Source organism: Drosophila ananassae, chromosome 2L (genome assembly GCF_017639315.1).
Source record: "Drosophila ananassae strain 14024-0371.13 chromosome 2L, ASM1763931v2, whole genome shotgun sequence".
NCBI classification, from domain to species: Eukaryota; Metazoa; Arthropoda; class Insecta; order Diptera; family Drosophilidae; genus Drosophila; species Drosophila ananassae.
This window is the reverse complement of record NC_057927.1, coordinates 11,433,163-11,450,271: the sequence shown is the minus strand read 5'-3', so window position 1 is coordinate 11,450,271 and position 17,109 is coordinate 11,433,163. Positions and strand designations below refer to the sequence as shown.

Here is a 17,109-nt window from a genome sequence, read left to right as displayed (position 1 = left end):
AACACCATTGAAGCCGCTGTTCTCTGTTCTGGATCCAGTCAAGAGATACTATGGTTTGGCCCGTCTTCCCCCCGAGAATTGGTCACTGTAACCGGCACTTTCAAACAAATTGTCAACTATAGACGTATACATATTCCCAACTAAATTTAATTTCCAGTCAAGTTATTGGGACTTTGTGCTGGCTTGTCCATGCACATCGGTCTGAGGTAGGGTTGTGGTTTCTTCAACTCGGAGAACATTTATTTGTACAGCTGCCACACTTTTGTTGGCCATTTAAATGGGTCAAAATACTGATGGCATATTTTGTAATGTTACCTATGATGCTTAAAATTATATTTCCAGCAATGGAGTTTATTAATACGGTTGCCTTGGCATTTCTGAATATAATTAAAGCCTCTACCAGCAGACAAGTGTCAAGAGGAATTTTAATTAAATATATTTAAACACTTTTTTTCTGGAACTACTAACAATTAGTTTTCATTTAAACTGCCCGAAATCTTATGTGTAACATGAACAATTTAGAAATCCAAAAAAAGCAAATGAATTGCCAAGCTAAGCCTTTGCAATGGCCAGCGTGATTTCGCATTCAAATGTTAAGATTAATCACTGTCAACTAAATGCGAACAAATGTATAAATTGGATAGATACTTAAAGCTAAGAGGGAGACACATGGACGTAGTAGAGTCCAAGGCATGGCGCTTAGCAATTGCGCAACCGTAACGCGATACTCACTCAAGCTACTAGCTGCGACATGAATTGCAATTGCAATTCCAATTCAATATTGTGCACTTCGAGTGGAAATGGGAATGAAAATTGAAATTACAGTTCGAATTCAAATTGAAATTGAGTTCGGTGTTAAAAAATGTGTTAAACAAGTCTGCTGCCAATTGGTCAGCAATCCGGACAACTGCGATTTGCACACCGATTTGTGCAACAAATTTCACTCGAGGCGTTAGGCTGCGATGCGCCTCGTCATGCAAACCGCGATCTGCAGGCTTGTATCTTGTCCGGCGAGTATCTCGAAGATGCACACGCGATGGCCGGGCAGTCTGCTGTCTAATTGAGTCGCCAAATTGATTACACTTTTTTCCCGAATTGACGTAATTTGATTGCAACCTTTTTACGCCTCGGCTTGTTAATTTAATGCTATTATTGGTTGTTGTCCTATTCGCAGTCACAGTTCTTACTCCCGCACTTAACGCTGAGGGGCATTGGTTTTAGCCAACATTTACGCACTTGCTAACAAAATTCTTTTGGGCCACGCAGCGTTTAAATATTTCGCGTCTGGTTCATACAAAATTTCGCATTGAACTGAATTTCTGTGCGGATTTTCCTGTTTGGGCTGCTGTTGCTGCTAGTGTTGCTGGTGTTGCTGCTACCGCCTGCTGCTGCTGGTGTTGCTGCTTCTGGTGGGCCAACACCGACGACACGACGGCAGCCGACACGAGCCTGATTTCACTCCAGAAAGCTCAGCCGGCTTCTTTCGCCGACAACCGAACAACCCAAACAACCCGACCAGCTGTTCTTTGTTTATGTTGCCGGACTCGTTTGCCTCACTTTGGTGTTGCACGTTGTCAACATGCTACGTATCGTTTTGTTGTTCAGTCGCTGTTGCCATTGCACTTGACCAAGCCTTGCGGATGTGTGGCTCAAGTGTTCAGTTAATATTTATAACGAGTGGGCCAATTAATTATTGTTAGTAAGCGCTAGCAACATGTTGCTGCCGGCAACCGAAAGCTTAAGGTTTCTCAACATTGTTGTGCCAGAAGCTTTCTTATCACACATATTTTTATTAGTTCTTAAAAATTAATTTAAAAATGGTATATATTTTTTTTTATTGTAGTTTATTTGCTGATTTAAGTGCCTTTTAAGCTTATTGCTTTTTGAATTGTCTCTCATGTATTTATGACTTTAATTGATGCAACTGAAGTGATGTAAAAAATGACTCTGACCCAAATACCAGGAAATTTTATTTTCATTTCATTCAGTTTTCTGCACTGACTGTGAGCCAAAACAAAAAAGCCCGCAAGACCCCCCTGATGATCTTGTTTGTGTTTAAAAAATGACACAAAAAACATACATAAATGCCCTGCTCAGAATTCATGACAAAAAGCCATCAAAATGCCGAAAATAATCATCAACAATCAAAGTCGCTTCCGAGCAATTTTTATTAAAACAAAATAAAACAGAGAACAAAACAAAGCGACAGCAGCTGCATTTATGAAAAGGCCAGTTCGGAAACTCATTTCGCGTCGAAAATCGAGAAATTTTGTTGGAAACTTCTGGCAGCATCGCATAAATAAGCAAATTTATTTGTATGATATCTGTGGCGACTATTTATTTTATTGTATCATTTATTTATTGTGAACATTTTGTCATAAAGTAGAAGCCGATTCTCGCCAGCGATGTCTCTCGTCATGTTTGTCTGGTTTTAAAATAAATAATCTTCAATAAACAGCTCTTAAATTAAGAAAATAAAAGTGCTTTAAATTATTTACTCGTTTATTTACACGTACACACAAATCCTTAAATGAAAGCAAACGAATACTTTCCTGCCTTTAACATAAATGAGGAAATTCCTCATTCCAACTAAGAATAGAAAAGAGGAAAGTGACGTATTTTGGGTGGGCAGTCTTGGAGAGACCCGATGACAGCTCTGAAGAATTTATGCGACTGAAAAGTGTAACTGCAATTCTCGGTTGGCTTTTAATTGGTGGGGTCTGCAATTAAAATAAAACAAATGCCAGCGGAAACATTTCTGATTTTATGCGGCTTATAAATACTCAACAATTTGCTGGCGAATGACACGCGGTCCCCACTCATTTGATTTATCTGCGCCGCGGGCTAAACTTTCTTGGGTGATAAATTTCTTGGAAATGTTTCGGCCTTAAGCTGGTGTAGTGCTTGTGTAGTACCACATCAAAATTTATCGTCGTGCCTAATGCTAATGACTAATATTCATTCCGAGTGGCTCACGTTTTAGGAGGCCCCCTCATCTCTTCTAATTTAGTTCGCATTTTGCAGCTAATCTGAGGCGACACTCGACAGATCGGTTGCCGGCAAGAACCACAAATCAAGAGTCTCATTGGAGCAGCTAGCAAGAGATGATTATGAACAAGTGTGGATATATGTACATATATCGGGATATGCCAAATCCAGCGTCAGGGCCATTCAGCTTGGCGACAGCCCTTCATAGAGTCTCAACAAATAAAGCCTGGCCTCCGACTGTTGCCACATAATGGATATACGCCGGCAACCCATTCGAAGGCAGCTCAAGGACATGCCTGGATGGTGGTCAACTGCAGGCTGCAGGCGGCTCTGCCTGTCGTCGGCATTGATGGCTAGCTTGTATCTATGCAAAAACATTCGACCGCTCTCACGCATTTTAAATGAGGTCATTTAGAGTAAACTATCGGGGCGGGCATTAAATTAAAAATTATCCAAACGGATAGCGTCTTGTTCGTAATAACTTTGTTTGTGGCTTATCGCATGCAACAGATTGTCAGCAAAATTATCTGCTTGCAGAAATAGGATAATGTCTCATGCTGGGGCCCGCAGCCATCCGGCACACGCGTCGTATGCGCAATTTGCATAATGAGGACGGGCGGACATTCGGATATGAAGCAAGGAGTTAGTCATGGCCTGGGTTTTCTGTTTCAAGGATCTGTCTCCGGGTGACCCAATTTTTAAAGGGCCCATCCGATTCGGGTCTTTATTAAGCCCTTTCCTCTCTTCTCTAGACCGTATTTCTATTTTATGTCTTGAGTGTCTGTAACCTGAGGCGGAGCGGTCTATTTTCAGCAGGCCAGACGTGGCCTCCTGACTTCAGGCCTTAAAGCCATTGCGCCGGCGAGTAGGATACTTAAGGATTCATCCTGCGTGGTCGTCCGTGTCGAATCATACGCCTCGGATACATTCGACACCCACATCCCCGCCCTTCATCCGGGCACGGTTCAAAGGTAAATAATCGGATAAATATTTGTAATAATTTTTCGGGAGTGGTGTCGACGTGCTTTGAAGCACTTCCCAAAGCTGCCAGAGCCAAAGTAGCAGCCGCAATCAACTGCAGCTCATTAGCATTTGATTTGGCATAAAATCAAACAAATATTTCCGGCAAAGCTGGCAAACATTGAACCGCAGTCTGTGGCCTTTGGTCTGTGTCATTGCCACTTGCGGTTAGTTGAGCGGCAAAAGGTAAACAAATTTTCGGGGAAGTCTTCCCATCCCAGGGCACGGCATCTATAATGAAAGGCAGGTCTGCGAGGTGTGAAATTCGACTTGATGGATGCATGTTCAATAGGCTTTAATATATCTTGGTTAAATTTAAATAGAAGAGACTGTTTGTTGTTTATATATATAAGATGTATTATAGACCTTTTATGTTATAATTTAACATATTTTTCTATCGGCGTATATGATTATTTAAACAAGAATTTAAAGATTAGATACTAGACTCCTATCCGGGCTCCTAGCCGGATAGACTCCGATACAGGCAGGCTATTGCTTATAGAAATTACTTCCAGACCACAGTAGACACTGAGTTAAAATTCAATCCTGGTTGGCCTTGCACAACACCTTTCAACATTTATTACTCTTTCTACTCATTTAAGATAAGTCACCCGAAGCACATATATTAGTGAAAAATATTCAAAATACAGTTAAAACTTTTATTTTAATTTGCGTTTACTGGTAGAACACGAAGCAATCGAAACTGGCTGAACTGGAGAAGAAAGTCCAGTGTTCCCTCCCGAGAATCGCTTCGTGAATTCGTGATCAGCCGGCAGTCTGATGAAAATGGTGCGTCCCAGTCGCCGTAAAGGGATCGAGGAGGTGTACGGCTCCAAGATGGATTCCATACACCCGGCCAAGTCGATGGTGGTGTCGCATGTAGGTATGACCAAGACCGCCGCACTGCGGGCCGAGCGGGCGGCGGCGGGCGTGGGCGGTGCTGGGGGAGGCGGTGGTGCCGGTGCCGGGGTGAGTGGAACGATGAGCAACCGGCAGATGGAGACACGGACACAGCGCAGTTTCGTGACGGAAAACGATTACTACATCACCACGAATCTACCCCTGACGGCGGCCAACCTGAGGAACACTAGCCAGATTACGCAGCCGTCGGCATCTCAGATGATGCCCGGACACGGCCACCACCAGCCGTCGCCCTACAACGCCATATCCTCTAGGCGCAACTCCATGGCCAATAAGGCCAGTGCCCGTCACTCCCAGATGTCGAAGGTGCCCCACTTCTCGCTGCCCGAGAACAAGGTGAACAACAGTGTCTATAGCTTGGCCAAGCCGAAGGATAGCCATCGTATGCATGGACACGGGAAAGGCGTCTCCCAACGCGCCGCCTTCGGCCTCGAGGACAACATGGACTTCTCGGACAAAGAACTGATGGCGCCAGCCTCGAACCAGGGAAATACCCGTCGCCAGCACTCTCATGTCCACCAGATGCAACCCATCATCATGCAGCATTCGCATGCGCATCCGCCCCAGCACCAGCTCCACCAGCAGCAGATGTCCCACATCAGTAGCATGAAGCATCAGCCGCAGTTACAGGCACAACACCAGTCACAGCAGATCCATCAGCACCACCACCAGCACCAGACGCACCACCACCCTAACTCGCATCGGAAGCACTCGCGTGGGCGGCAGCCGAATCCCACGAGCAAGGTGCAAGTGAGTACCGCCGATGACGAAGACGAGAAGGACGACGATCCAGAGGAGTTCTTCGAGCTGATCCGCCAGACCGTTCAAACGGCTGTAGGGGTATGTTTGGGTCCAGTTGCATCTAAATTATTTCTGATCAGGATCACCTCCCAAGTCTATATAGTTTTCTGTTTCTCTTCTTGAGAGGCCGTTTAGTAAGGCCAGTACTAGTTTGCTTAAAGATACCGCTCAAAGATTTCCTCGTTTTTATAACCATTTGTATTAAATATATGTTATTATTAATCTCTTAGAACACCATCTCGGATACTTTGGGGAAAAACTTCCGTGATCTGGGCCACAAGATCGATCGCTTCTCCGGCGAGCTCAAGCAGACCAATGACCACTTGGACAAACTGCAAGAACAGGTCACCGAAAGTAGGTTTCATAGTTTGTTTTAAGTTTCAAAATAATCATAAAGCTTATTTTTTCAGAGGTTATTTATTACGGGGAGGAGAACATGAGGCACTTTAAATACTTGTGCATGAAGTCCGAGTATGACAAGATGTTCTATCAGCATCAACACATGATGACCGGCAAGCCAACGCCGGAAATGGTGGACACTTCGCAGATGAACCTTGCGGCATCGGCCTCGGTGGCCAATAACCTGGGCTACAAGACCTCCCAGGTCTCGAAGCATACGACGGGAAAGTCTACCAAGATTAAAAGGGACTCGAAAACGGCCACAAACGTGGTAACCAAAAAAGCCTTGATGGAGGCCCTGAAGGTGGGACCCTTCCACAGTACCGCCAAGTCCCATCCGGCACATCAGGAAATGGCGCCTCCATCTGCCATGGCTGACGCTCAGAAGTCCTCCTCGGAGATGAGCTTGAACGTAAAGTCCTCGGAGCAAGGCATGCGCGAAATCCTGGGCCACATACAGCGCTTCTGCACTCAGATGGAGATGAAAGACCACAGCGGTCAAGCGATGAACCTAGACGATTTAATGGTTCCCAAGAAATTGTCCAATTCTGGCATCGGCGACACCTCCGCCAAGACAACGGGTCGCAACATCGCCGGCTGTCAGGGTGACAAGAAGGCGGAAGAAACCGAGCTAGACACTCCGGTGGACAGCATGGACGAGACCTACACCGAAATGGATGAGTTTCAGTTTTCCTCGGAAATATCGTCCTGCAGCGATGAGGACGACTGTATGAAATACGGAGCTGGGGATGTGACCACTAGAGCGCCAGCAAAACCGGTCCGGAGACCTGTTAATAAGGGCGCCGGCGATGGCCAATAACTGAGACGCAACTGAAGCAACTAAGATATGAAGCTTTTATCCTTGGACACACAAAAATACACAAAAGAACTTGCGACGAACACAGGACACTGTAACAAAAACGATATCAAACGACTCGAACGAAACGACATAGAAGCTGCGTTTTGGTTTTCCCAATTTGCTGTTTGAATCTGTTTCGATGAACAAAATTATCAAATCGATGTTGTAAAACCAAAAATAATTAATTTTGGCCTAGGACAAGTTTGTATAAAAATTAGCAAGGACCTTTGTAACGCCCAATACCCGCACCTATTCACGTTACCAGGCTAAGCTTGAAACATAAAGACACGCCACGTTATAATTGAGAATAAATCTGAAATTGTAAGATCTTTGCAGAATGCAAATCCAAGAAAAGATTATTTGAATTTTTTGAAATTATTCAAGTAGATTAGAGACGGAGAATCGAGACAGAAGAATCGAAATTATTAAGACTTGTATTTAAGAAAATCGTATAATAAGTGACCTATTTGCCCCCAACAAGTTCAATCCCAGCTAAGTAATGCTCATTGGTGTCACTAATAACTGAATATTATATTGACTGCAAAGCAAGCCACCAGAGCTGACACCAAAAACCGGGCAGGTGAGGCCTATGAGCGAGTCGAGTGGAAACAAAGGCCCAGCCACCCCCACCAAGCCCAGCCGACTAACCCGACCCCGGGGCAGCCTGCAGCTGCATTTTTATGGGCTTACAGCAGTCGCGGCTCAGTCAATTCTTCCGTGTCTGCGTTTTGGCCAAACAGTTGAGACGCGAACGTGGCCCGGAGGCAACATATTGCCGCATTATACCTCGGAATACTATATTTGTGAAAAAAAATATCAGCCCATTTGTTACCAAAAAGTGATGTTTTAAATATTGATGAAAAGCTATCTTGTGTCGATTTTCCCAGGGGTGCTGAAGGGTAAATGCCTGTGACTGTGAAAAGTGACTGAATGCAATTTGTATTTTGATTGCTTTCTCTGTTGACATTAATTAAAAGTGTTACGCAAAAACCCGGATGTGCGCTCTGCGAATGTCACAGCCCAAGGCCCGAGTGCCCGACCTTAGATTGGGCGTCTCTCGAAATAAATGAAAATATTTTGAAAATGCAAGTGATAAACAAAGTGCATATTGTGTAAGCCATCAATTGGCATATCCTGAAAGCTCTTCAAGGAGCTAGAGACCTGCCACCCCCTAACCTAAGTGCAACCCGAAACTTTTCTTAGTGAGTCGGCTAATTGGAATGACCAATATTTGAACCCTTAGGGGTTGCGTTGCGTTACCCTCTGTACATATTTGGCTGGTTTATAATTATGGGAAAGTGTACACTCGATGGGGCAAGTAAAACGCCGAGTGACAGTTTGAGCCAATAACCATAACAACCATCGAGTGGCCGGCCTAAGCCAAGTTAGTCAAAACAAAAGCCAAAACAGGTGCAAAACCTTGCCACATCAGTGTTCCTTGTTTCGAGCTGCGAGGGTGGGTCCCGTAGCATATAAATAAAATGAAAATAAAAGAAATAAAACAAACCGAATAAAAAACCAATAGAACATAATTGCAACATGGGGCACTGCAATGGTGCATCCGCTAATAGGCGGGCTTACAAATCAAACTGATTGTTCGCCGAGAGTTGCCTACCTCACTGACCAAATATAAAAACGACAACATTTAATTGACCCTAAAATTGCTGAAGCATTCAGTTTGTAGTTTTTTACATTTTTTTGCGATTTTTTTGTGGAATCTGTGCTTTAAACCAAAACTAACATATTACAGCCTAGATCGCAAGAGGGCCCAGTGCCGCGATGAGTGCGTGAATCTGTGGAACTACACATATAATATTGTAAAAACTGTGGCCTGAAAATAATTCTATTGATTTTTCTTCTAGAATCTAGAGTGAGAGAATATGAGAAAGAGAAATATTTTCCGCCACATTACTTTGCACTGATAGTGGTCGTAGGGAAAATCACAAAGAGTCGGCAATACAAGGCGAAAATGCAAAAGAGGAAACTGTGCCACGCCAAAGTCTCTGGCCGGGCACTGTGTTAGTGTGGCAATTTTTAATGCGATTAAAGTGCAACACTCTCAACGCAGGCGGCAAATGGCAAATGGTTGAAGTGGCAAGGAAAAATGGCAAAAGCTAAAATTAAAATGTCCAGAAGTTCGCATAACGATTCAAAGCCCTGTCCAACAAGCACTTGCCGCCGAAACCGTCGCGTTCAATTCCTAAATTCCAATATTCTCTCTCTTCCAGAGTGCTCATAAAATGCTGCTAATTATCCTTAAATATTAAAAAAAAAAAACTCTGAAGAACGATAAAAAAATATTTAATTGAAAAACCATAAAGCTTCTGAAGAAAGGTCATGAGTTCGTGGCAGTGTGGTCCAAAAAAGCCATTACAGTTGGGTAAGTACTTTGTAAACGAAGCCAACAAGATATTCAATGGAATAAAAGACAATTGCACAATGAAAGCCACTTTTAAATGCCTAATATCTATTAATTACGTTTTTAAGAAGGCACTGCTATTATGATTTTTCTGATTAAGTTATGACGTACAATTTTAAAGACTTCATTTAAACATTTGCAGTTTTATTATACATAATTTTTACACTGGCCTGCCATGGAGCGGAGGTGACTTCACCCACCAAGAAATCCCTACCACTTCGCATCACCAAACCACAACCCACAAACCAACAGGCCAAGGCCAGCAGTATTACCACAAGGACCCCCACCACAGCGTTCCCCAGCACCACCGAAGATGGAAGCTCTAGCGCGTCTGAAGGACTGCTGGCTGCCATGGTTTCCTCCACAACGGACGGCAGCAGCAGCACCGGGGCCAGTGGTACCACCGCTAGCCTTGTGCCAGAGGTATGTCTCAACGGTCTCCAGATGACCGTCAACAGTGCGGACGAGGGAACAGTGATCCGGAAACAAGAGAAGTTCGTTCAGATCATAGAGGGCGATGTGATGCTCAGTGTACTGACCAAGGATCCCATTTCGGCCCTATTTGTGATCAATCGAGTCAATCAGGCCAACATCATAATGGCAGACTTTGAAATCGGTAAGGAAGAAGGCCAAAGGACTTTCTAAAGTAAATATATATTCATTTTATCATCATTCCCACCCTTTTTAAGGAACTCGCGCCATACATATCGACAACAGCAGCCTGGCCGAAAACATCCTCCTCCAGGAGGTTCAGTACCTTCAGCAGTGCACCACGTATGCCATGGGTATATTTATGGACTTCGACCTCTACAAACAGCTGGAGTCTGTTATCAAGGACCTCGAGTACAACATTTGGCCCATACCAGGCACCAGAGCTCATCTGTTCCCCAAAGTGGCCCATCTATTGCACCAAATGCCCTGGGGCGAGAAAATTGCCTCCGTCGAGATTGCCACCGAAACTTTGGAGATGTACAATGACTTCATGGAGGCTGCCCGCCAGGAGCACATGTGTCTGATGCACTTTAAGAGCGAGGAGAACGTGTACATCTTATTTGGCAACAAAGTGGCCAGCCACTTCAAGGAAAACGGAACCATATTCGCAGTGCCCACCGATCGAACGGACGATGAGTTCCTGGCGGGTAATATTATGTCTATACAACTCTATAAAGTATAATTTTTATACCAACCTTTTCAGAACTTCCGAACCGCGCCTTCATCCTGATGGAGAATGAAATAGACCTTGGCACCACTGTGGAACTGGACCCCTCACCGACCACCCTGGACGAGGTGCTGATCGGGAAGAGCGTAGTGCCATCAAGGGTGCTGAGCTTTGCCGGATCCATCATCGACCTGATGAACTGGCTCCGCGGGTCTCTGGCCAAGCACTGCAAGAGAGATGAACAGCTGTACGTTCTGGAGAGCTGTTTCAACTTCCTCAACTTCATCGAGGACTGGCGGACATCGGAGTTCCGGCAGCTGCACGAGATCCCAGAAATCCTTTCCCTGCTGGCGATGCGAAAACTGGGCACCGCTATGAACTTCCAGATGTACCAGAAGAAGGTTCTGACCCTGGACAAGATCACCGGCGAGTCGCGAACTGAGCTGCGCGAGATCGCCTCCCAGAATTTCGTGACGAACGTGACCACCTACTACCATTACAACCGGGACAACGGTACCAGTCTGGAGCTTAAGACGAAGTTCGGCCAGGTCTTCAACTGCCAGTACAGTGCCGGAGACAACCGCAGGTATCCGTTCCTGTTTGACGGCGAGTCGGTGATGTTCTGGCGCATCAAGATGGACACCTGGGTGGCAACTGGGCTGACGGCCGCTATTCTCGGCCTGATAGCCACGCTGGCCATTCTGGTTTTCATAGTGGTGCGCATCTCCCTGGGCGATGTCTTCGAAGGCAACCCAGCCACCTCGATCCTGCTGCTGCTCTCGCTGATCCTGGTCTTCTGCTCCTTCGTCCCCTTTTCTATCGAATATGTGGGCGAACAGCGCAACTCTCATGTGACTTTCGAGGATGCCCAGACCTTGAACACTCTTTGCGCAGTAAGGGTGTTCATCATGACCCTGGTTTACTGCTTTGTCTTTTCGCTCCTCCTCTGCCGTGCCGTGATGCTGGCCTCCATCGGCTCCGAAGGAGGCTTCTTGTCCCACGTTAATGGCTACATCCAGGCGGTGATTTGCGCCTTCAGTGTGATTGTCCAGGTGGGCATGTCCGTGCAGCTGCTCGTCGTGATGCACGTGGCCTCGGAGGCGGTCTCCTGTGAGAACATCTACTACGGCAGGTGGCTGTGGGGCCTCGTGGCCTACGACTTTGTGCTACTCTGCTGTGTCGGCGCCCTGATACCCTCGATCTACCGATCACAGCGCAACTACCGCGAAGGCATTCTGATTGTTATCGGGGCAGTGCTCATCATGGTCATCTGGGTGGCCTGGATTGTGTTGTCCCTCTTCGGCGACGAATGGCGAGACGCCGCGATTCCCCTGGGACTCCAGGCATCCGGGTGGGCTGTGCTGGTGGGTATCCTGATACCCCGCACTTTCCTCATCGTAAGGGGCATCGAACGGTCGGATATAGCTCAGGCCCTGCCCTCGCTCACCTCGCTGGCGTTTGCCCAAAACAATCAGTATTCCTCGGAACAGGTACGTGTATCCTTCTACTAAGGCCAGAAATATATTAAAATTATTTACTATTTTGATTCAGAGTGTCTACGAGTGTGTGAACCCCGCCATGCGCCACTGTTCCCAAGAGGAGGTGAATCATCAGTCACCCAGCGAGATCCCCACGTTACCCCTACGAGGCGGCGGACCGAGGCGACAACAGTTCTTCGCCAATTTACGCCAGGCCAACGTCAACATAAACCCACAACGTCCTCCACCCCGCCCACATCAGAGTCCTTCCCGCTCTTCGGTCTCCTCGCTGCCGCCCTCACCCGAGAACAACAAGATCACGCGCTTCTAGCCGATCCCGGGAGTGCCACTGGGCTTTTGATGCCCTTCTAGTCAAAGATCTGAAAACAAGAACTCTACTTCTTAAGGGGGCAGGATGGTTTCAGAGGCTGAAAAATAGCAGTTTTTTGCGATTTTTTTTTGTTATGTCTGACTAAATATATCAATTCAAGTTTTTTACACAATTAATGGCTATATTTGGAGAGTATCTAGGAATTTTTATTTTTAAGAAATAATTATAATTTATCCCGTAACGGGCAGTCGGCCGGAGTCGCTTCCAAAAATTGGTCTCTTGCTGTGCGTAAAGTCTGGCCTTACAGTGTTATCGGAAATACAAAAATTGAATTGATTTACTTAAAATATTAGTTTCTTGTGCGGATGAACGAAACCATTTTGAAAAATATGCGATTTTGAATTTTTGGCGCGGTTGTAAAGTCGGAGGAACCATTTTTACATAAAAATCCGCCCATTATTGCCCTTAAAAATGGTGAAAAAAAATTAAAAAAAAAAAAAGCATTCGTTCATCCGCAAGTATTTATTGTATTAAAGATGTGTGCAAAATTTTATTTAGATCCGAGCATTACTTTTTGAGTTACGTTACGCACCGACTTGAAAAAGTTGTTTTGAGAAAAACGCGTCTAAAGTTTTAAAAGCAATGGAAAGTATATGGAGAGAAAGAAACTAGAAAATCGGTATCTCAGCAAGTTTTAGTCCGATCGACATGAAACTTTCACAGGATATTCCTAAGATAATGTTCTATTATATAAAAAATTTCTGAAAAAAAAATTTGTTTGAAGTCTCAAACCATCCTGCCCCCTTAACTGTCCATTAAATCTTTGGAACTTGAGATAATAATAAATCGATAAAAATTTTGAAAACTAATCCTGATATCTTAGTTCATTTATTTTTTAAGATTTAATCATTTAATTAATTAAAATTCTAATAATATGGGTTCTTCGCTGTCTCCAACCGACACGGTCCTTAATTTCCCAATCATGATTTACCCTGGTTATGGTTTGTGACTCTGCTAAATGAAAAAGCTTATAAAGCTCCATGCTTCATGTTCCATCTCTCTCTGGCGGACAATAACTCTAATTGGCTGGGCAAACACGTGATGGCGTAAACGCCAAAGGAAAACCGGGCGAAAAGAAATTCATCTAAGGCGACAACCACAACAACAACAGAGGCGACTGCGACAGGACTCAATATCCTTGTGCGTCACGCGACATTGGTAGTCCGTTTGTTTGGCCTTGGACAGGGGCGGAGTTGTGCGTGTTGGAGAGTTTGGAGCGGAGGGATCGGGGGAGTGATGGAATAGAAAAGTGGGGGTGGTGGATGTGGGTGTTGGGCTAGGACGCTTTTTAACGGTAAATGAGGGACGCTGACGTCAGTTTGACACTAGACGGGGCCGGGGCTCGAACATTGACCGGGTACATGGACAAATGCGCAACAAGATATGGCATCCAGCCTGAAAGGCCGGCTGGGAACCGACGAGGTTGCCGCAAACCACCGACTACACGCGACCATTTCGAGTGGCGCCGATTTCGTTGACAATGCCACGCGCCAAGCATTATAGAGGGGCGTTGGATGGAGGTGAGGCGAGGACGAATCCATGCTCTAACCTCCATAAAGTTATGCTTTAACATGTAATCTTGAGCACCGAGAATCCGCCCCTTCTGTTTTCATGTTTCCGGAAAATGTATGGCATACTTTTTGGGGCACTGGAGGGAAAAAGCACTTTGTTTTTTGCTTTTCGCGCATTTCCATGCACTGGCCGTCGGCATAATTTGCACTTCATTTGCCGACAGAAGAACCGAGCACACAAAAAGGAAATGTCTTTGGCCGCCAAGGACAAGGATAAGGATTTGCCGGTGGGTGGCTCTGATTGCTCAGCGGCGATAGCGCTGCGAAATGAGTTTTTCCTTCCGCCGTTCTCGAGTTTATTTGTATGGCGGCCGCGTTCGCTGTCCTTCGAGTATGTTTTGGCATAATTTTCAGCTCTGTTGTTCGGTGCTTTGTGTTTGTAATTACATTTTCGCATCTACCCAAGATTACAAAATATTTAAATCGATTTTTTGCCACCAGGTTGTTCTCTCCCGGCCAACCTCTATAACTTCTCCCACAATTAGCCGTGTTAAGGAGCATATAATCATGACCATTCTCCGAGGACTCGGGCTGGAGTGCGTCTGGGAGTGGGAGTGACACTTGGCTGTCAAAAGCTGTGCTACGTGACATTATTAGCAATGCAGTCCTGCCGCAATATTCCGTAGATACGTCCTTGCCTCCGTGGCATGCCGCCGCCGGCTACATCTGTTGTGGAGGGCGTGCCGGAGCGGGTGTTTCATGATTTATGACTATGACAGAACTAATGATGCCACATTCGTTAGATGCTAGGAGTGCGCCAGTGGCAGTGGCACGGGGATATCATTATATTCCCATACATATCCACGTCTGCTCTGGTATTCCTTTTTCGAGTCAAAGTTTCACGTTTGACGCATTCGACACACGCCGAAGATAGCCGAACGTTTTGCAGAACAAATCGCAAGTATGGCTGCCACTTGTAAACTTCAGCTTGTAGTTCAATCTGCCGCAGGAAAAGTTTCTGTTTTGCCGGGGCATGTCATAAAAACTCACCCACTCGCCCCATCGCCTTGGCCGATGAATGATTCAACGCAATATCCATGGATTCAGTGACGACATCAGCGCCAAACACCCCATTTGCTTCCCAGCCGGTAAAAATCACCACGAGTCCTAGTGTGGGGGCTCGTATCTAAAAAAACAAAACTTTTTTCTGGCAAACTTGACTGGAGATTATACAAAATATTTTATAAAGATGTTAAAAATAGATGTAATTCTTATGAAATGTTAACTTTATTTAAGAAAAAAAGAAGGTACTATAATAGTCGGAATATTCCTTGAAATATTATAATTTTTCCATACTTTTTTTCTTGAAATATTAAAAAAATATGACAACGCTTTAGTGTAAAATAGGGCTTAAAATTTCAAAAATTTCTTATTGTGCAGGCCAAGTTTCGTTTGAGAATGCGTATCTTCTCTGGCATGTGGCCAAATGTGCGGCACATCCTGCCACCCTGGCGGCGCTTGCCATTTGCCTATATTAGTCATGCGGATCGAAAAAGACATGTGACGCTTAGAGACTCCGGAACTCCGGTGCGGCGCCGCCCCATGCCTCACTCTGCCAGCCCCCAACTTACAGCAAGCTTTTACTATGCGGAGACGTCAGTGGCTGTCACTGTTTTACAACTACAACATGCTCGGTTGCGGTAAGAGCGGGTTGAGCGGAAGTTTTTGCCTCCACCCTCCACCCCGCCCAAACAAGGACCTGCCACCACCCACCTTGCCACGCGGTAGCGCAGATAGCGGCAAAGCCAAAACAAAAAGCTTTTCATTCATCAAAAGAAATCAGGCGCGAGCGACAGAGACCGATGATGCGGCAGGACCGAGGGCGGGAAAGGAATAGTATGCTTCGGATAGAGTGTGCGCCATTTGGCGACTCGTGGAGCTGTTTTTTGCCTATTTCATGGCCTGGCTCTTTGCTATTTTGGTTGGACATATTCGCGGGCCAACTTGACGAAGCTTCTATTTCTGTGCATTGGCTTTTCATATGCGGTTGTTGCTTTTTCCCATACTTTCTCCTGATTTTTTTTCCACTTGTTTTTTTGTTTTATTTTTCGACTTCTTCAATTGCGCTTTAGGGTTCATTCATGAAATTTGACAAGCTGACTCGACTCGCGTTGAACAAACAAAGACGAATTTCGAGCTTTTATTCCTTTTGTCATTTTAATTGCCTTTTGCTGGCTGGCTATTTTTAGATCTCATTGTGTCTCAAAGGAGTATTTTCTCAATAAATTCTAAATCTGACTACAAAAAGGCTTTAAACTTGAGCTCAACTTGACCTTTAAGAAATAGGATTTTAAATAAATTTAAGGGAGAATGTTTGGAAAAATGTAACCCTCCAGATGATGCAACAATTACATTTCAAAATGTAATCTATCATACGCCATGTTGTACCATAAAATCTTTGATAATTTTTCCTAGGCTTCTAAAAACTTATACCTTTGCAGTTACATTTTAAAAAATTAATCCTTTGAAGTTTCTTAAAGGTCTTAAATCCCCTTTAGCCCTTTTAAATATTTTAAAAAAGTTTAAAGAAATATTACAATATTATTACTCATACGCCATGGGGTACGCGTTTTAAATTGCTAATCATAGATAACATTTTAAAATGAAAAGCCAGAAAATAATATTTTAAGAATTCTAGACAATGGAAAAGTATTTATTAGTCTTTAAAAAGAAATGTAAACCAATAATTTAACTTAATATTTAAGTTGATACATTTTTAACGCATTTTTCAGGACACTTAAATAGACTGGAATGAATATTTTTTAAAGAATAAGAGCATCCAAAGTGTTAAATATATGAATTCATGTCTAAAAGGATCATGTTAAGAAGAATGAAATGACGGTGGAGAATTTTCCGACTCAGTTTTCTCATCACTCACCCACTCCGCATCACTTTCCCTCTCTGCAAACAGCTGAGAGCTAGCGGCCCATACTCCAGAAAGCTTTCGTCAAGTTGACCAAGCTTTTCCAATGCGTTCCACAGGCCGAACACAGTCGGAGCTCGTACATGAAACACTTGAAAAAAAGTCGAGTATAAAAGATGTTGGGATTGTTGGAACTGTAGAAGCAGAAGCATCCTTGAACAAACGTTTGGAATCCAACAG

At 44.6% G+C, this 17,109-nt stretch overlaps 3 protein-coding genes across 5 annotated transcripts in view; 2 read left to right on the top strand and 1 right to left on the bottom strand.

Annotated features, from left to right (window-relative positions):
- LOC6501004 (cardioacceleratory peptide receptor) overlaps positions 1-1,382 on the bottom strand; it is a 30,688-nt gene extending 29,306 nt beyond the window's left edge. Inside the window, exon 1 of the mRNA XM_032449541.2 lies at positions 733-1,382. The gene's annotated coding sequence lies outside the window, so the exon portion shown is untranslated. The remainder of the gene's footprint in view (positions 1-732) is intronic.
- Positions 1,383-4,543: 3,161 nt separating this feature from the next.
- On the top strand, positions 4,544-7,347 carry LOC6499584. Its single transcript, XM_001954308.4, has 3 exons — positions 4,544-5,769; positions 5,961-6,084; positions 6,141-7,347. The coding sequence occupies exons 1-3, from the start codon at positions 4,789-4,791 to the stop codon at positions 6,947-6,949; spliced, it is 1,914 nt and encodes a 637-aa protein (XP_001954344.2). The 5' UTR covers positions 4,544-4,788; the 3' UTR covers positions 6,950-7,347.
- A 348-nt stretch (positions 7,348-7,695) lies between these two features.
- LOC6499585 (protein bride of sevenless) lies at positions 7,696-12,551 on the top strand. 3 transcript variants are annotated; one of them, XM_001954307.4, is made up of 6 exons: positions 7,696-7,887; positions 9,217-9,368; positions 9,550-10,023; positions 10,097-10,546; positions 10,603-12,056; positions 12,118-12,551. In XM_001954307.4, exons 2-6 carry the CDS (start codon positions 9,326-9,328, stop codon positions 12,373-12,375), a joined length of 2,679 nt encoding a protein of 892 aa, XP_001954343.1. In that variant the 5' UTR covers positions 7,696-7,887; positions 9,217-9,325; the 3' UTR covers positions 12,376-12,551. The 3 variants fall into 3 exon arrangements, with proteins under 3 accessions (XP_001954343.1, XP_032308298.1, XP_044572612.1); XM_032452407.2 differs by having other exon boundaries at positions 7,722-7,826; XM_044716677.1 differs by lacking the exon at positions 7,696-7,887 and adding an exon at positions 8,428-8,444.
- The last annotated feature ends 4,558 nt before the right edge of the window (positions 12,552-17,109 follow it).

Bases quoted from the DNA above. Each gene is read 5' to 3' on its own strand.
- LOC6499584 (XM_001954308.4), top strand. From the start codon at position 4,789: ATGAAAATGGTGCGTCCCAGTCGCCGTAAAGGGATCGAGGAGGTGTAC. The intron at 5,770-5,960 runs GTATGTTTGGGT...TTAATCTCTTAG, and splicing joins CCGTTCAAACGGCTGTAGGG to AACACCATCTCGGATACTTT. The intron at 6,085-6,140 runs GTAGGTTTCATA...TTATTTTTTCAG, and splicing joins GCAAGAACAGGTCACCGAAA to AGGTTATTTATTACGGGGAG.
- LOC6499585 (XM_001954307.4), top strand. From the start codon at position 9,326: ATGAGTTCGTGGCAGTGTGGTCCAAAAAAGCCATTACAGTTGG. The intron at 10,024-10,096 runs GTAAGGAAGAAG...ACCCTTTTTAAG, and splicing joins AATGGCAGACTTTGAAATCG to GAACTCGCGCCATACATATC. The intron at 12,057-12,117 runs GTACGTGTATCC...ATTTTGATTCAG, and splicing joins ATCAGTATTCCTCGGAACAG to AGTGTCTACGAGTGTGTGAA.